This window comes from Pterocles gutturalis, unplaced genomic scaffold, assembly GCF_000699245.1.
Source record: "Pterocles gutturalis isolate BGI_N339 unplaced genomic scaffold, ASM69924v1 scaffold15988, whole genome shotgun sequence".
NCBI classification, from domain to species: Eukaryota; Metazoa; Chordata; class Aves; order Pterocliformes; family Pteroclidae; genus Pterocles; species Pterocles gutturalis.
Genome location: NW_010125864.1, coordinates 23928 through 40414, shown reverse-complemented (window position 1 = coordinate 40414; position 16487 = coordinate 23928). Strand labels below are relative to the sequence as shown.

Here is a 16487-nt window from a genome sequence, read left to right as displayed (position 1 = left end):
GTCTTTTTCCAGCCTTAATGATTCTATGAAAAGGAGAAAAGAAGTTATTTACCACCACCCTTGGGGTGCAGCCTGTCAGCCAGTTCCCCAGCCACTGCACACAGCACTGGTCTGGACTGTAACCCATCAGTTTCTCTAGGAGGACACTGTGGGAAACTGTATTGAAAGCCTTGGAGAAATCCAGGTAGACAATGTCCACTGCTCGCCCCACATCAACCCAGCAGTTTATTTTGTCGTAGAAGGCAATCAGGTTTGTCAAACACGATTTGCCCTTGGTGAATCTGTGATGGCTTTTTCCAATCACATGCTTCATTTGACTTGTGATAGTCCCCAGGAGGATTCATTCCATAACTTTCCCAGGGACTGAGGTAACATTTATGGCCTATAATTTCCTGGATTCTCCTTTAAGCCCTTCTTGTTAGATGGGGGTGATTCTATAATTCTGTGATTCTGTTTTACAGTGCCACAGTTAGGATCCTATGTTCTTTGCTCAAAAATGGCTATGACAAGTTGTGAAAATAAAAGTTTACTTCTACATGTATAATTCCAAGTTTCTTTAGAAATAAATTAACTAATTGCCTTTTTTATTTTTGACATATTGTATTATTTGTCAATTAAAGGTGTTGTAACAGCCACCTCCTCTGTTGGGTTTTTTGTTGGTAGTTCTTAATATGAAACTACAGTTTTCATTTCTTCACATGATAAAACTGCCTTTTCGACTGACCTCTAAGTTTCTTGTGGTTTTATGACAGTTTTAATTTGTGAGATTACAAGGGTCGTGTGATTCCAGCTGGTGCACTACCTACCTTCTACCAGGGAGGTAGAAAAATCTTAATCTCTGTTTACAACTGCGTTTAGTAGTAAGGTACTTCTGATTTTGCATTATGGAGTTTGCTAGGTGGAGGTGGCAGGGGAACTACTGTGATTCTCCACAGTTTGATGTATTCCTAAGCAAATTGTTCCCTCTGGGCCATTACTGTTCCTTAGAGCCTCAGAATCATCGGAGCATTGTGCATGATGTGCTGATATATTTTAGCAAGTGTAGAAAGAGAAACAATCTCTGACAAGAATTTGGCTAAGTCAAGAGAGGGAGACCTGAATTCACCCCACTTGAGGTGCTGGAATCTAAACCACAGGTTCCATAGGGTTCCCACCATTTTCCCAGGAGAAATACAGACTCTGCCACAGTCAACTTTAGCCTTTGCAAAGCAGGAAGAACAGAAGTACCAAAGTTTGTCTGCTATCTTGTACCATGAAAGAAGACAAGAAGGGAGACCTGATGCTACAGGCTGCTTCTGGTGCTATGCACTGCTATAGAAACCGCCAATAAAACCTTGCATGTCCTTTGGTTGCTCACCTGTTCTTTCCTATTTATACAGAAATTAACAGGGATCTATATAACCTGCTGTCATTCGTTCATTTTGGGGAGGGGATATCATTTGCACAATTGTGTGGCTTCTACGCTAATGCAATTCTATATTCATTTAGCTGTTAAAATTATTTGTAATGTTACTATAGCTAGTAGACATGGTTCCAAGCAATCTTTTATTTCTCTCGGTTACCACTAGCAAGTAAGAATGTCCTTCATGCCAGAAACTCCAGAAAATTTTCCTGGCCTTCTCAGTGCGGCTGACTAAAGCACCAAGTCCTATTTCAAATAGCAGTCTGGATTCAGTTGTCAGTGTGTAGTATGCCTAGCACTGTATTGTGGGCCAGCATCTGTGTTCTGGGTTTGTTGGCACAAAAGCAATAACCATTTGGTTTTAATGAAAAAAAGGAAAATAAGACTGGCAAGGGAAATGTTTTTAGGAGGTAGTGAACTGTGTTTTTATTTTTCTGTCTTCAAAACAGAGGGCATTTTAGCTAATTATGTTTTCTAAACATAACCAGAACAGTGCATCTCAACTACAAAACAGAAAATAAATGTAAATTGAAAGAAGTTGGAGGAAATGCAGCATTATTAACAAGAGAAAGTTGACTGTAATTCATTTTTTTACTCCATGTGTTACTGTAATGTAGCAACAGGAAGAGATTCAAATTGCTTGCAAAACTTCTACTTGCTTATCATTGCAGCACTAAAAGGCTAGGAATGTACAGGTAAATAATAAAAAAGATATGTCTATGGATGACAGCTGTGTGGTTGGAATATTGATTACAAGATATAGGATCACTTAAGATACTCCAGTCTGTATCCGTAGATTAGCTGAAGGAGAGAAAAGGTGGTGAGCAAAAGATTGGAGGAAATGACCTGTAGAAAGAAGGAAAGATGCACAAAGCAGAGATACTTTGCTGGGTGGCAAGAGCGTAGGCAATATATCAGCAAATGAGTTTTGGTGTTTCCCTTTCCCTTTTGGTCTCCTTTTGAAGAATACATGTACGTCTCTACATAAGCAGGATTTTGATCAGAATTTTATTCTTGCAGGCACTGCCAATATTAAGTTAAAACTTAGGTTTGAAATTGGTATGTCTGAAGTATTCCACTAATTCTTACAGAGTATTCAGAGGGGCTTTCAAAAGGCATAACCTGTGCTTTTGTAAGGCACAACTCCTATTCTGCTTCTTAAAAGAAAGGGTTTGTGGGCATCTGTTTCAAGAAAAGATTCAGAATTGCACTGTGGTGCTGAGTAATGGGGCCTCGAAGGTTGCCCCTGTCTGTGGCTACAGAGAGGGGCATACCCCCCTCAGTGCCTGCTTGGTATCCGTGTCTGGTGCAGCTCGCTCTTCCCACGGTATGCTGTGTAAATGCTGAGGTGCCTAACTCAGGTGGGATGGTGCTGGGCTGTGCCCTTCTCGGTTGAATTTCAGGTGCTGCATAGCTGAGCAGTCCATGAGCCTTGTTGGATCTGTCTGTAGGTGTTTGTTTCCAAAAATAACAAGGATCTTTTTTTTTTTTTTTTTTTCTCTCTAGAAAAGTTGATAGCATATCAACGGGAATTTCATGCTTTGAAGGAACGTCTTCGTATAGCTGAGCATCGCACTCTGCAACGCTCTTCTGAGCTGAACGCTATCTTGGAGCAGTTCAGGCGTGCAGTAGCAGAAACAAATGGGAGTAAGAATGCAATGAATAATTTTTCAGGTACATACTGCGAATGAGCTATTTTTTATAACTCCGCACTACTAGTATCTCTTCTTATTACTATAGAATAATAAATTAATACCAAGAAATCTGAATTAAACTTTTCTGCAGTGCAAATAAAGAATATGTAATACCTTACAACTGATGGGGATTTTTTTTTTTCCAATTTCTATTCTTAATGATCCACCCACTCTTATTTTTTTTTTTTTTTTTTTACTTTAGGCACTGAATACTTATTTCATGCCTAGCTCCGAAAGTTTCGAACTTCTGGTTACTTATGTAGTATACTGAATATATTTTGACAATAGTTTACATGACTTTTTAAATAGAGCTTGAAGGAAAGGGTGAGCATACAGTGTTTAAGAAATGCATGAACTCAAAGCAATTAAAATATATTTAAAAATCAGCTGGAAGGTATAAAAATGTACAGGTTAAGGTATTGGTTATGATTTGTAAAATGTACAGATAATGTCCTTTTTAATAACTAATGATTAAATGTTGAACTGGTAAAGTCTTTCATAAGTTTTTACCCATTTTGGAGGCTGATGCTCAAGTTTACTGAGAGTTGTGTTTGGTATTATTAGAGAATGCCTTTGCACTACTAACCAGTTTGAAAGTTAATTTTTAAAATCACGCTATTACTATTTTAGTCACTCTGACTATTCTAGATGGAAAATGAATAACAAATATAAACTTTCTTGTGAGAGGTCTGATTTGGTAGGTTGCAGAAATTTCACTGTATTGGCCTAATAAGGAACTCAAAGAGTTTTCCAAATCAGAAAACTGGATAAAGCTTTTTGAATCTCTTATCTACTTGCATTTGTGCTATGGGTTACTATCTTCTGTAGATGTTTTTTTTTTGGGGTGGGGGGAGGGGTTATAATTATAGGCCCTCAGTGCTGATATTAAGGATTAATTTCTCTGTGACACTAATGGCCTATCTAACCTCATCTCCATAGTTCTCTGGATCTCCAGGAATGGTATGGGTAAAGGTTACATTTACCATAGTCTAAGACTCATATTCCTCTCCTATGTGTATGTTTTTGCTGTTATAGTGAACAGCAATAGAGGAAGTAATTTTGATACTGGATTTATGATTAAGTTATTACCACATGTATTTCTAAAAATCAGTTAGCTTGCTTATAGACAGTGTAGTTGTAGGGAGTTACTTTCTTCTGATGCAGCTGAAGTTACTGATTCACATTTTAAATTTTTTACCATGTCTCCATCCCAGCTAGGACATCCCCTTTTTTCCATGTGGAGCCGTGGTGGGAAGTCAGCTGAAGTCTGAATTCCTGAGCTTTTGTGCTCAGAACTTAGTATTAGATAGATTTTATTAAGTTTAGTGTACTTAAGTATACATAATTCTACGTAGTATTTGCTATCTTTGAAGCTGAAAGAATTCCAGATTGTTTTATGTAAATCATTATTCATTCCTACAAAGAGTAGTCAGATTTTGAGAGAATTTTTAGTCTCGCTTTTGCAGTTGAAGTTAAAGGAAATGTTAGCAGGAAAACTAAAATGTACCTGTATTGGAATCTATCAAAATTAGCGTCTCTACTTATGGAATCTATTTGCAAAGCATTTTTCAAGATTATAAATGCTTAGGAATTTAGTTTCACCCAAAAATAAATATTAAGAAAAACCCAAAACAAAACTCAAACCAAAACTGTTTCAGCTTTGTAGAAGCTACACTCAGAATCTGAGGTGAATGACATTTATGGCATTACTTTTCTCACTTCTGCACAGTTCGTTTTTTTTTCTCAGAAACTATGAGTAGAGTTTTTTACTTAACTTGATACTGTAAAGCCCATAAGTTTTCAAAGGCCCATATGCTATCATATTTGTCATTTGAAATAAGAGTTTTTTTCACACTTGATGTAAGAAAATCAACATGCACAGAAGGGGAATTTGAAAGCTGTTAGTTGCAACTTTGAGAGCCACCTGGACATTCTGAGATGCAGTTATTCTAGAAAGAGCAAGAATTATTTTAAGTACTCTAATGGACTAAATTTGTGTTAGCATTTATTTTATTGTAGAAATATTCAAAATCTCAATTGTATATTTAATACTATTTTTGTTTTGTGTCTGTATGTGCAGGGTATTCACATCTATATTTGTAGCTTTGAAAAGTTATTTGCAGTAGCATCACTATATGTTAATGAGCTCTGTAAGTGTAAGTAAAAAATAATATAGGTAAATAAGCGTCCCATTTTGATTAATTGGGGAAAAAAACCTGCAACCTAAATAAATGTTGCTTTTTTTACTTCTGTGATTACACGCTAGGTCTTAAATATTAAGTATATCTGTAGCAAGGTTACTAAGTGGAAAATTATCTTGGCCATAATTTATTTAAAAAATTAAAACAAGACTTTCTTTGTATACAAGATACAGTGCCTCAGTAAAATGCATCATTTGTTCTATTTTTCAGTTAGGACCAAGCTTGGAATTTGTTATTGTTTACCACTGCATACAACTTCGTATTGTTTTCTGCATTACTGATTTCTTGTATGTTTGCAGATGAGACGCTGAAATTGTTAAAAGAGTTAACAAGTAGAAAATCTCTTCAAGTGCCAAATATCTATTACCATTTGCCTCATTTGTTGAAAAATGAAGGAAGCCTTCAACCTTCTGTGCAGATTGGCCTTGGAAGGACAGGAGGTATGCTGATATGGTGTTTATTTCATCTTTTATATCTGAAGGACTTTCTAGTTTTAGTAATATAATTTACTGCATTACTTGGTAGATCAAGGACATCTCATTTAACTTGTGTGATATTGGTATCTCTTAGAATTTGCTCTGAATCCAAGATGAAAGGAGTCTTTTCTGCATAATCTCAATCACACCCCATGCCATGTTAAGGTACATATTAAGAAGCATTTAGTTTGGATGAATTTTTTGTAACTACGTAAAAGGGAACAAAGCTCAAGATTCTGAATAACAGATTCTGAACTGCTAATGGACATATCCCTTTGGCTTTTCAGATTTGTGGGGAAACCATGCATGGATATAATTATTTTAGATTTAATGTTTCTGGGTTTTTGAACAATATATTTTGATGTATAACTTAGAGTTGGGAGAGCTAGGATAGTCAGATATAATTGCATCAATGAAATGTGTACGTTCGTTGGAGGGGAAAGTAATCAGTGTTGTGCTGCGAGACTATTTTTTTTGTAATCTGCACAAATTCTGAGCTTTGGTCATTAGGATAGCTCAATGGAATCCCACTCTTGGAGCTCTAGAAAAGAAATAGCGTAAAGCTCAACCAAGCTGATGTACTGCAAAGCATATGTGTGTGTGTCTCTAAGCTTGAAGGCCCCACCAATAAGTCCTTGTTTCTCTGTGTGCCACCTGACTTGAATGGCTTGTTTTATTGTCCACTACACCTTTCTTTTTTCATTTTCTCCCCCTCCTTGCTTTTGAAAGAAGTGTTGGTTACTCCTAGCCTGCATTTTTTTCATTACTTCACTAAGTTTGATTGCTCCTTCTTTTAACAGAAGGCATGCCTGTGTGACAAATGTGCAGGCGCAAGGTGCAGGCTCAAGCCATAGGGTTATTTTTCTGACTATAAATATTTAATTTCATAAACAGACATTAATTCCAATGTTGTTATTCAGGAAGGAAAAGGCTTATATTCCTTTATTGTTTCAAGTGAAGCCTGTATTATATCCCACTGGGAATATATGACAGAAATTTGAGATTACAAACTAGAAATTGGGATCAGGTTTCTTTAATTAAAAAGGAGGACATTCTGAGTTAAAATTATTTTCCTGTCTTCTCCTTTCCTGGTCACTGTGTTTTTTCAGTGTTTGTTTTAAAAATTCAGAGCTTGTTAACATGTAGTTAGTTGCTAGGCAAAGCAGGCTCTATAAGGAAGGATAAACAACATTTTTTAATAGTCATTTGATTTTATATATTTATGATGTGGTAAATCATTTCACACAGATGGCTTGCAATGCTGGTGCTGGCTTCATGAAGTCTGCTTCCTGTTACTTTGTTCCTGCTGCTATCTGTTGTGTTCCTAGTTGGTAGCCAGCCCTGGGTACAGGGTGGGGTGCAGAAGAAAGGCTATGGGAAAGTTAGGGAACACAGGAGTCAGCCGGCTGGCTTCAAGATGATGTTAACAGTGTTGTAGCTGGGACCAGATTGCTTTGCATTTGAAGTACTTTTAACAGGGATAAGAGATTTCAGTGAGGAATTAGTGAGGAATTTCTGAGCAATCCTGATGACCTGGACTTGTTTTTCTAGAAGAACCCAAATCAGGTGCAAGGAAAGTAATGGATTTTTTTTCAGCAGTGGCATTTTAGAAGACAACTTCTGAGAAGTTAAATACCTGACTTGTGAAAAATGGTTATGCCAATTTGAAAATAAAACTGAAAAGTTTAATCCCTCTATAAAATTTATTGCACCTTATCTGATTAATACGGTGGTTGTTGATTATTGCCTATGTAATAATCTGGTATGTCTAGGATTACTTTTTTTGTGTTTGCTGTGTTTGCTGTGTTTGCTCTGAGTGTTGGTGGTGATTATGGTAAATCATGCTCCTGATGATGGGTGGTGTGTTTTTATTACTGTTATCTCTGTCTTTTATCTCTTTGCATTTCTTAAGCAATGCTTTAGTACGAGATAAGATATTTTTTTTTTCTATCTTGTCTATGAAATCACTGAAAGTACATTCTGGTTTGCTTTATTTCAGTTTCTATTGTAATGGGAATACCTACAGTGAAAAGAAAAGTCAAGTCTTACCTTACAGAAACTCTCCACTCCCTTATTGATAAGTTGTCCCCTGAAGAAAAGCTGGATTGTGTTATGGTTGTCTTTATAGGAGAGGTAATCAATTAAATATTTTTACACAATTTCTAACCTGCCTGTAATTACAAGTACCACTCCTTTCAGGAATTGATGAGATTGTACTTTTTCTTCAAGATGTAGAGAGATGACAGTCGTCTTCTATGAAAAGGAGATGGTGTCAGTCTTCTGTTTCTGAGCGAAATGAACCTGAAGAGGTCAGCTTTATCTGTTTGTCAAGGGAACAGCAGGAACAGATTCAGTGGACTTGTTATTTTGGAAATCTTCAGATACTTATACATTGTGACAGAGATGTGCTAATTACCTTATTCCTTCAACATCAAAATAATGGCTAAGGTACTCTGGTGTTGTAAGGAGGATTCTATCCATTCTCTTCCTACTACTGCTTAGTCATTCCTCAAATGAGTGCTGCAGTTTGAGATGTTAGGCAAAGGTTGTTACTGATTTTATTTTCTGGACTGTGTGGATATTGTAAGTCCAGACCTTTTTAGTGGATTAATTCAAACAGTGTCCAGTCGGACAGTTTGGTCAGTTTGGCTCTGATTTAGTGGAAATCAAATTTAGGGAAATTATAGAATACGTTCAGAAGGAATTTTGTTGGCTGCTGGGAATTACAAATACTTATTTTGGTCTGTATGTTTTTCTCAAAAGTCTGACTTGGAGAGTGGGAAATTTACGTATGTTTGACCTTCATCCATCTAACCATATAGTGCTCTGTAGTGTTTTATGAGTCCCCCAGATGAAAACTTGAATCATCTAGTTATAACTGTGAAACTGATTTTAATCCTGTGAGCTAGTGTCCATAAAGGAATCAGTGGAAAATAAGATAAACATTTTAATACTTCTAGTTCCATTATCAGCACATTTTAAAGCTTTCCTTGAAAAGTTTGTAAACTTTTTACCTGTACCTGAGAACTGATCCTTATGGTTTTCTAATATAAATTGCTCTGTTGTCTTTTTCTTGACAGTCAGTCAAAAACTATCTGGACAGAGGCTGCTTTTCTGCAGAAAGTGCTCTTAAAACATCTGTTAGTTGAGATTATCAAGAGAACAGAGTTAATTCTGAATTATTAGAATGCTGGATTTTTCTTCACTGTATTAGTTGGAGTAATTTTATTATCTTTTAATGTGGCTTCTTCTTAAGGTTTGAAACTGATGGTTCATTTTGTTTTGCTTAAGGAGGTCTGAGCTATAAAGACTGTGTGTTATCATTGGATTCTCTGTCTTCTGTAGAATTTAGGAGCGAAGAGAATCCACACTGTCTCCAGCTGCACAAGTTTCTCTTGTTGCCTTAGGCAAGCCATATTGCTATACCTGAATTTTCCATAGCTAAATAACTTTCTTCCTTTGAGGTGCTCTGAAATTCTCTTTCATCTTGGGAATGATTCAACAAAAGTGACCATGAAGGAACTGAACATTTTAACATGGGAGCTATTGCTTCTGTGCCCGAGGAGAATGTGTTGTTTGCTCTGGAGTGGGGTTAGTGTTACCTTCTGTATCTTATCTCTTTATCTGTGTCTTTGAGAGCAGCACTATGTGCTTACTCACGTACCTGCTCTGGGCACTGCAAGCCATGAATATTTGGTAAAATTCGAAGAACCTAAGTTTAAATTCTTGTCTTGTTATAACCATTCCTTATATTTGCGTTTCTTTTTCTTTACTCCATCCAATTTTATGTCTTCCTTGTTTACTGTTTCTTTGACCATGTTTTATATTTTCTTAAGTTCAATATTTTATAGTTTGTTTTGTAATTGCTACAGGGAACTCTTTCAATGAATAATATGGTGCAGAAAAGACTTCATCCTGAACTATGCTGTGTTTTTTTATGAGTTATTTTATGAGTATTTCAGATTGATTCTGCAAGATGAAAAGTGTAGGTTTATTAAGCATTTTCTCTGATTATTTGAAGAAAGCCCTACTCCCTTGGTGGACTTCTGCTTCTCCTTAAACAAAAGGAAGGGCTTTAGCTTTTAAAATAGATTTGTGGGGTTTCTCAGCCTAAAATGTGTTAGACTATTGCTGTCATTAACATGTGTGCATTAATGAAGACATTTAAAAATACATTAGAACTTTGACCAACTATACTTGTATTAAAAATGATGGCAAAAGTTTCTGAAAAAAGGTATGGCCTCTGCTCAACGTCTGTGCAGTTTAAGTACAGCAAGACAAGACATGGTCATAGTGTGAGATGAGGTAATTTTGCTAGGAAGCTTACTATATCTATTGCTTATACCAACAAAAAAAAAGCACAAGACTTTACAGAAGTTTTTCTGAGATAACTATATAAAAAAGGTATTTTAAAAGGATTTTAGTATTTTCTTTCTGACTTTGAGAAATCAAATTGACAGTGTTTAAGAAGTATTGCTGGGAGCCATAGTCATGGACTGTAATCTCTTTGTGCTAAGCACTCTTTTAATTGTGCTATTTTTTTTTAGTACTTCAATCTCCTTTCTTGTAAATTTGACTTTTTTCTAGAAAACAAGTTGAAAATTAGGGCTAATGGCCTTCTGCAAACAGCATGAACAGTGTAAACGGACGAGCTAGTAAATGTAGATGCATCATGGTTGCTAAATAAAGATATCTGCATATTCATTTACTATATAGATATTTCTCAGTAATGTAATTATACACAGTAAATTTCCATCCTGGAAATCTAAAGAATTCTAAAATATCTCAGCTGCTGTGATATCTAATCACCATTTTAGATAATTACTAGAATTGCTTGACAGTAAACTGTGCAAATGTCACATTAATTGACATATGTCTGTGTTCTCCAATTTGTTAAAATAACCTTATTGCAAAATAATTTGCAGGTATTCATTAGGATGACTAATAAATAGGCATGATTCATTACACCTCTATACTTTAAAATCTTTTTATTCCTCTTCACTATGTAGCTAGTTCATAGGCTCATCAGATGAGTTGAAACAAGTGATTCAAATCTCATAAACCTGCTCTGTATGCAAACTTGCTTTCAGAATAAACTGTAGGCTCTAGGCTTAAGAAACTATGAACTCCAGTACTCAAATGGCTGTCTAGTATTTTTATTTAGAGGGTTTGTAACTAACATGGGAAACATGATTTTGAAGTACTTCACATCATCATAGTGGAACAACAGACATGTATGTATGTATACACACACACTACTGAATATGAGAGAAATTAAAATACTTCTGGTATCTAAACATATTTTTTTTTCCTGTGAGGAGATCTCATTTACCATGAAGAAAATGCATTTTAAACTTGTTCTAAATATATCACAAGTTATTGTCAGTCCACTTCAGTAATCAGTGACTGCACTTAGCACAGTCTTTTGTACAGACAGTAATCAGTGTGTATTGGAAAGACTATAAGCCCTTGATTTGACCAAAAATATCAGAAAGACAAATCATGGCAGTAAGAATCAGAAGACACTACAGGTGTGCAAAAGCGTTTTGCTAATTCTGTACGCTGCTGATTACATCTGACTAGGCAATAATTGACCAGCCATTTGTTCTTGGAGCACTAGTCTGTATGTTAAAGTTCTTGCATATTGCTTATTCAAATCTTACTGTGTTGTTTAATGTGTATACAATTCACTTAGGCTAGAAAAACTTGCATGTCTTGAGTATCTTTTACTGTTACCATGTCATCTCTTGATGTAAACAGTGGCTGCTAAATTAAAAGATGTTGATCTTCAATACTGTTTTCTCTGTCCTCCTTTTGTGGAAAATCTTTTTGTCTTTATTATTTCTTTGGAAAAGTTTCTGTGCCAATTGGGTCAGCATGACACAAGCACCCAGTAAAGCACCATCCTATGCACTGTTATGAACAAAGCAGTAGCAAATTAAGCACTGAGTGCACATTCTGGGTCAAACCTTGCTGAACCTTTTTTGGATGTATTAACAATGGAGTGCAATGTGGAAAACTTCTCCAGCAAAGTAAACACTCCTGCATTTTCACCTCTTCTTGCTCTGGGCCTGAATTATAGATCTCTTTGGTCAGCAGATCTCTTGATAGAAACCAAAGGAGTATTTTGTCTCTCTTGCTCTCAACTCAGAGGTATTAGTATCATCCTGGCTACAGACATGTTCCACTCCTTCTGCTAATTGTTGAAAACTTGAGATGCTCCCCTTCCTGGAGCTGTTCTGGAGAGCATATTGGTAATCCTCAAAAGATGTGATTGCACATCTCAAGTTGGAGAACGACCATTAGATCTTAGCATGTATATACATATGTATGTATGTAATATATATATATATTTTTAAAAAAATCAGAGCTAGACAAGGCTGTTGTGACAAGTGATACATTATCTTCACCAGGTAATTTTAAAGGCCTGTGCAGATAGTAGCTTTTTTTTTTTTTGGACATCTCGCTCAAAACTCATCAGAGTGAACACAGCTTCTAGATGTACTGCCAACTCTTGTATCTGGAAGGGTAGCTTGGCCTGTCAGTGAGTGTTTGAAATATTTAAGCTGCTGTTGCAGTCCCTGCTTCTTTGGTATGTAAGCTTTGGTACCTGAAGAGTATGGGCTGCTGATACTGGGCACCATCACAGGACTTTATGCTCCTCTTTTCATGGCAGTGACTACCAAAGTTTTTTTATGGGATTAAACCAGTAATAAAAATCTTTCTTAGATCTCAGAAAAGATCCTTGACAGGATTTGAAAACTTCCAGGTACCTGAGACAAATTTAGAATCTCAGCACGAAGATAAAATGCAGGATTGTGCTCTTTTCTCGAGCCCTAGACTTGAGTGACTGAAATGATTCTCTATTTATAAGATACCTTCTGAGATGCACCTGGGGCACAGTAACTATCTGGTGCTTCTGATAAGGGAACATAACTGTTAATAGAGTTGTGTCTGATCTTTTTGGTAACATGTAGTGTATTTGTGAGATAGAAGGTGACAGTAATAATTTTATTTCAGAAACATTGTAGAAAATGAATTCATACCTGGGTGATGGACTGAAATGAACACTTTGAGTTTTGGACAGCACTATCAAATTTTGCTACTGTGACCTGCCTTGGCCTAAAGATAGTGAGGACAAATTCCTTCTGTCCTCCAGATAAAGAACACATATCATAGAAGGTTGCTTTTGACTGTACACAGCAGCTACCTATCTTCTTCTGGAAAACAAACCATCTAGATCTTTTCAACAATTTACAGGCTCACCCAAGGAGAAGAAAATTTTTGCCCATGTTGCCAGGCCACATATTCTGCTTTCTTTCAGACTCTACAAACCAGGCTTCATCTGTAATATGCACAGAACTAGTAGAAGGCTGTATGACACCGACATAACTTGCATCTGAATGTTCTGTTTTGAGTTGTCCCTTGGGTTCTTTTTGTTCTGGCTGGCCTTTTTAAAAGCGAAAATTGTTCTCATACGGATGCATGCCCTCACAGTTGAGGAGATGACATGCAGGGTGCAAGGGTAGGGAGAGATGAGAGTGCAGTGGTACGAGGATGTACTTGTATTCCTCCTATTGCTGCCAAAGGCAGCAATTGTGAAACCTTGTCTTTAACTGAATTGGGTTAATCACAGAAACGACTGGTGAGAGAAAAAATATTTCTTAGCTGTGTCGTAGAGTGGGGACTTACAGTAAGGAAGGGATGAAGTCATTGTCTCATGTGGGACACAGAGACTACCTTTTGCTTATGTAACAGGGAGCTATGTTATGACAGTATTCTACGTTCCCGTTTTTTGCTTTGCATCTTCTTCTCATGTTTCCTGTATTTAACTTGAACTTGCTGCTTCAGATCTGAAATCAGATTCTGTATTCTTGAAAATAATATTTTTTCAGATGCATTTGTTGAACTGTAACAGATGTTATTGCCTTTTTCCACAGGCTTTATTTATATCCGTACACTATTGCAACCACTGGAAACCACTGCTGCGCTTTTATTCCTTAGGGCTTTTTCTTCACTGCATAAATATCCAAAAATAGGTCCAAATGCCACTTCAGTGGCAGCTTTTTACTATGTGAATTTTAATGCCTTGTATATAGGTAATTATATTCATATGTACTTTTACCATTTCAAGGCAAATATATATTTGCTTTGCATTTTCTGGAGGCTGTTCAATTTTGCATTGTTTGTTAGTATTTAAAATGTATTGTAAAATTATTCCACCCTGATTTTAAAGGAATGATGAAAGATCGTATAAAATTGTAGAAATTAGTAAGGAATGACATGGCCACGCTTTGCAGATTGACACGGTTGTTTCCCAGTGTTGTTTTTCTTTTTTTGGAAGATGTTCTTGAATAAGTTAAGACTTACTTATAGTAGATTTCATTAAGAATTAAGATCTGGATAAGCTAAAAGACTAGACAAACCACATTGTTTAGAATGTACTGTACGGTTAATGTCTGAATTTCCCCCCTCTTTCTCTGTAGCTTTTCTTTTTGAAATTGTAGTATTTTGATATTCCGCATCTTAATTTCCTTTCCTAGTGGCTTGTGACAAAAAACAACTTTGGAATTTTGGATAAATAGACAAACTGGATACAGTTTAACTTTTCATGGCAGTTGCTTTTCTGTACCACTTTATATTGCCAAAGTCCAGTGTTTAGCACTACTAATCAGACTGAGTGGACAAGTCCTGGGAATTGGAGGAAGAGTAGTGCTTAGGGGCAAACTAAGGAAAACTTAATTTGTAATGTATCCAGTATCACTAGATGAGTTGTTGCGGGAGGGGTTAACGCAGGAAATAAAAGCAAGGACAGGAATCCCATGCTTTACAATGGAATGTCGATGTCTGAGCTTCAAGGCTATTTTTGTGTCTTCTAGCAGTACCATGTCTTGTTGGTACTGAGTACAAGACCATGTCTTGTATTGCCTGATGCAAAGTGTTTGTATGCTTGCTCTGGCTCTGTGTCAGTCTGTCTGCAGCCCTCTTTGGACTTAACTGTTTTGCTTGTTTGGTTTTTACATATGTGGATTAGAACTGATTCTCATTTTTGAGATGGTGATACAGGTGCAATCTAGGTGGTGGTAAATGAAATTAAGAGGCAAGATCTAAAACAAAGACCGTATTTTTTCACTTGGTATGTAGCTAAATTGTGGATCTTGTTGGTACTGGGATATTGTGAAATACGAGTGAGTGGATGGGTTCTGAAATGAATCAGGCAAATTCACGAAGACCAGATCCAGGAGGAGCTATTGAATCTAATGGTATGGATACCAGTCAGACCTAGGAATTATAAACTGTTGATAACCAAGAACCTGGAGGTATAAGAAGTGAAGGAAGGTTCATTCTGGACATACCCTGTTTATTGCACTTTACGCTACACTGGTGCAAGCCCACCTTGAGCACTGTGTACAGTTTTGGGTGCCGCAGTATAAGGAGGCCATCAAACTATTAGAGTGTGTCCAGAGAAGGGCAGCTAAGATAGTGAAAGGCCTCGAGGGCAAGACTCAGGAGGAGCAGATGAGGTCACTTGGTATGTTAAACTTGGAGAAGAGAAGGTTGAGCGGTGACCTCATTGCAGCCCACAACTTCCTCAAGGGGGGCAGTGGAGGGGAAGGTGCTGATCTCTCTCTGGTGACCAGCAATAAGACACGAGGAAATAGAATGAAACTGCCTCAGGGGAAGTTCAGATTGGACATTAGGAAGAGGTGGTTCGTCCCTGGAACAGGCTCCCCAGGGAAGTGGTCACGGTATCAAGCCTGTCAGAGTTCAAGGTGCATCTGAATAATGCTCTTAGATATATGGTTTAGTTTTAGGTAGTCCTGTGAGGAACAGGGAGTTGAACTTAATGATCCTTATGGGTCTCTTCCAACTTGAGATATTCTATGATTGCATTTTTTTTTTCTATGCATCTGCTACTGGCTAAGACAGTAAATAGACCTTTGGTCTAAAATGCCATGGTTTTCCTTACATTTTGAGAAACAGTTCACCTTCTGGCATTCTTGAAGGTATGAAACAGGTAGGATTTCACAGTATGAAAGGGTTGATTCTTAAAATGAGAAATCTTGGTTTTGTCTGACAGTTGGGTATCTGTTAATCAGAACTTTCTAAGCTCTTTTTTTGTCTGCTAGCTAATATATTCTACTACTTTGCTATGCACATGCTCACTCATAAAGATCATTAAAAAAGATTGGAAAGTTCATTGCTGCCCTGGTTCTTTGTGTGTTTGTTATGAATAACAATGTTTGTTCAGACAAACCTTAGAATAATTGCAAATTTGAAATGCAGCCTCACCTAAAGTAGAGAATGTACTTTAAAGAATTGTAGGGCAGTATCTTACAAAACCAGGAAATTTAAAAACTTACTTCACTGACAGTCTGAAACTTCAGTTTGTCCCACAACGGACTCTGAGTTTTCTTTTAGAGAGATTCATCAAAGCACTCTATATTGTGTCTCATCAAAATTGCTTATGCAAGGAGTTAAACCTTAGATGTTGCCGTGTTCGCAGGCTTATGAAACTTCTTAGATTTCATAAGCCTAAATCTTCTTTTCTTGCTGAAAGTTTAGACAGTCTCAAGGGCATACTGGTGAGGTACCTTGAAGAGGAGTCTACTGAGGAATATTAAATACATAAAAACCACATCTGTCTCAGAAAGTAACCTGGATTGAAAGTAGTTGGAGCGTGGATGGTAGCAGGAGAGAGTATTGTGTATGC

The 16487-nt window shown here is 36.8% G+C and overlaps 1 protein-coding gene across 1 annotated transcript in view; it reads left to right on the top strand.

Moving 5' to 3' along the window:
* Positions 1–2908: 2908 nt before the first annotated feature.
* Positions 2909–16487, top strand: part of LOC104458537 (alpha-1,3-mannosyl-glycoprotein 4-beta-N-acetylglucosaminyltransferase A) — a gene marked incomplete at its 5' end in the record, with an annotated part of 32276 nt that continues 18697 nt past the window's right edge. The window contains 3 exons of the mRNA XM_010078754.1: positions 2909–3076; positions 5597–5737; positions 7773–7906. Of these exons, the coding sequence (XP_010077056.1) occupies positions 2909–3076; positions 5597–5737; positions 7773–7906 (443 nt within the window). The remainder of the gene's footprint in view (positions 3077–5596; positions 5738–7772; positions 7907–16487) is intronic.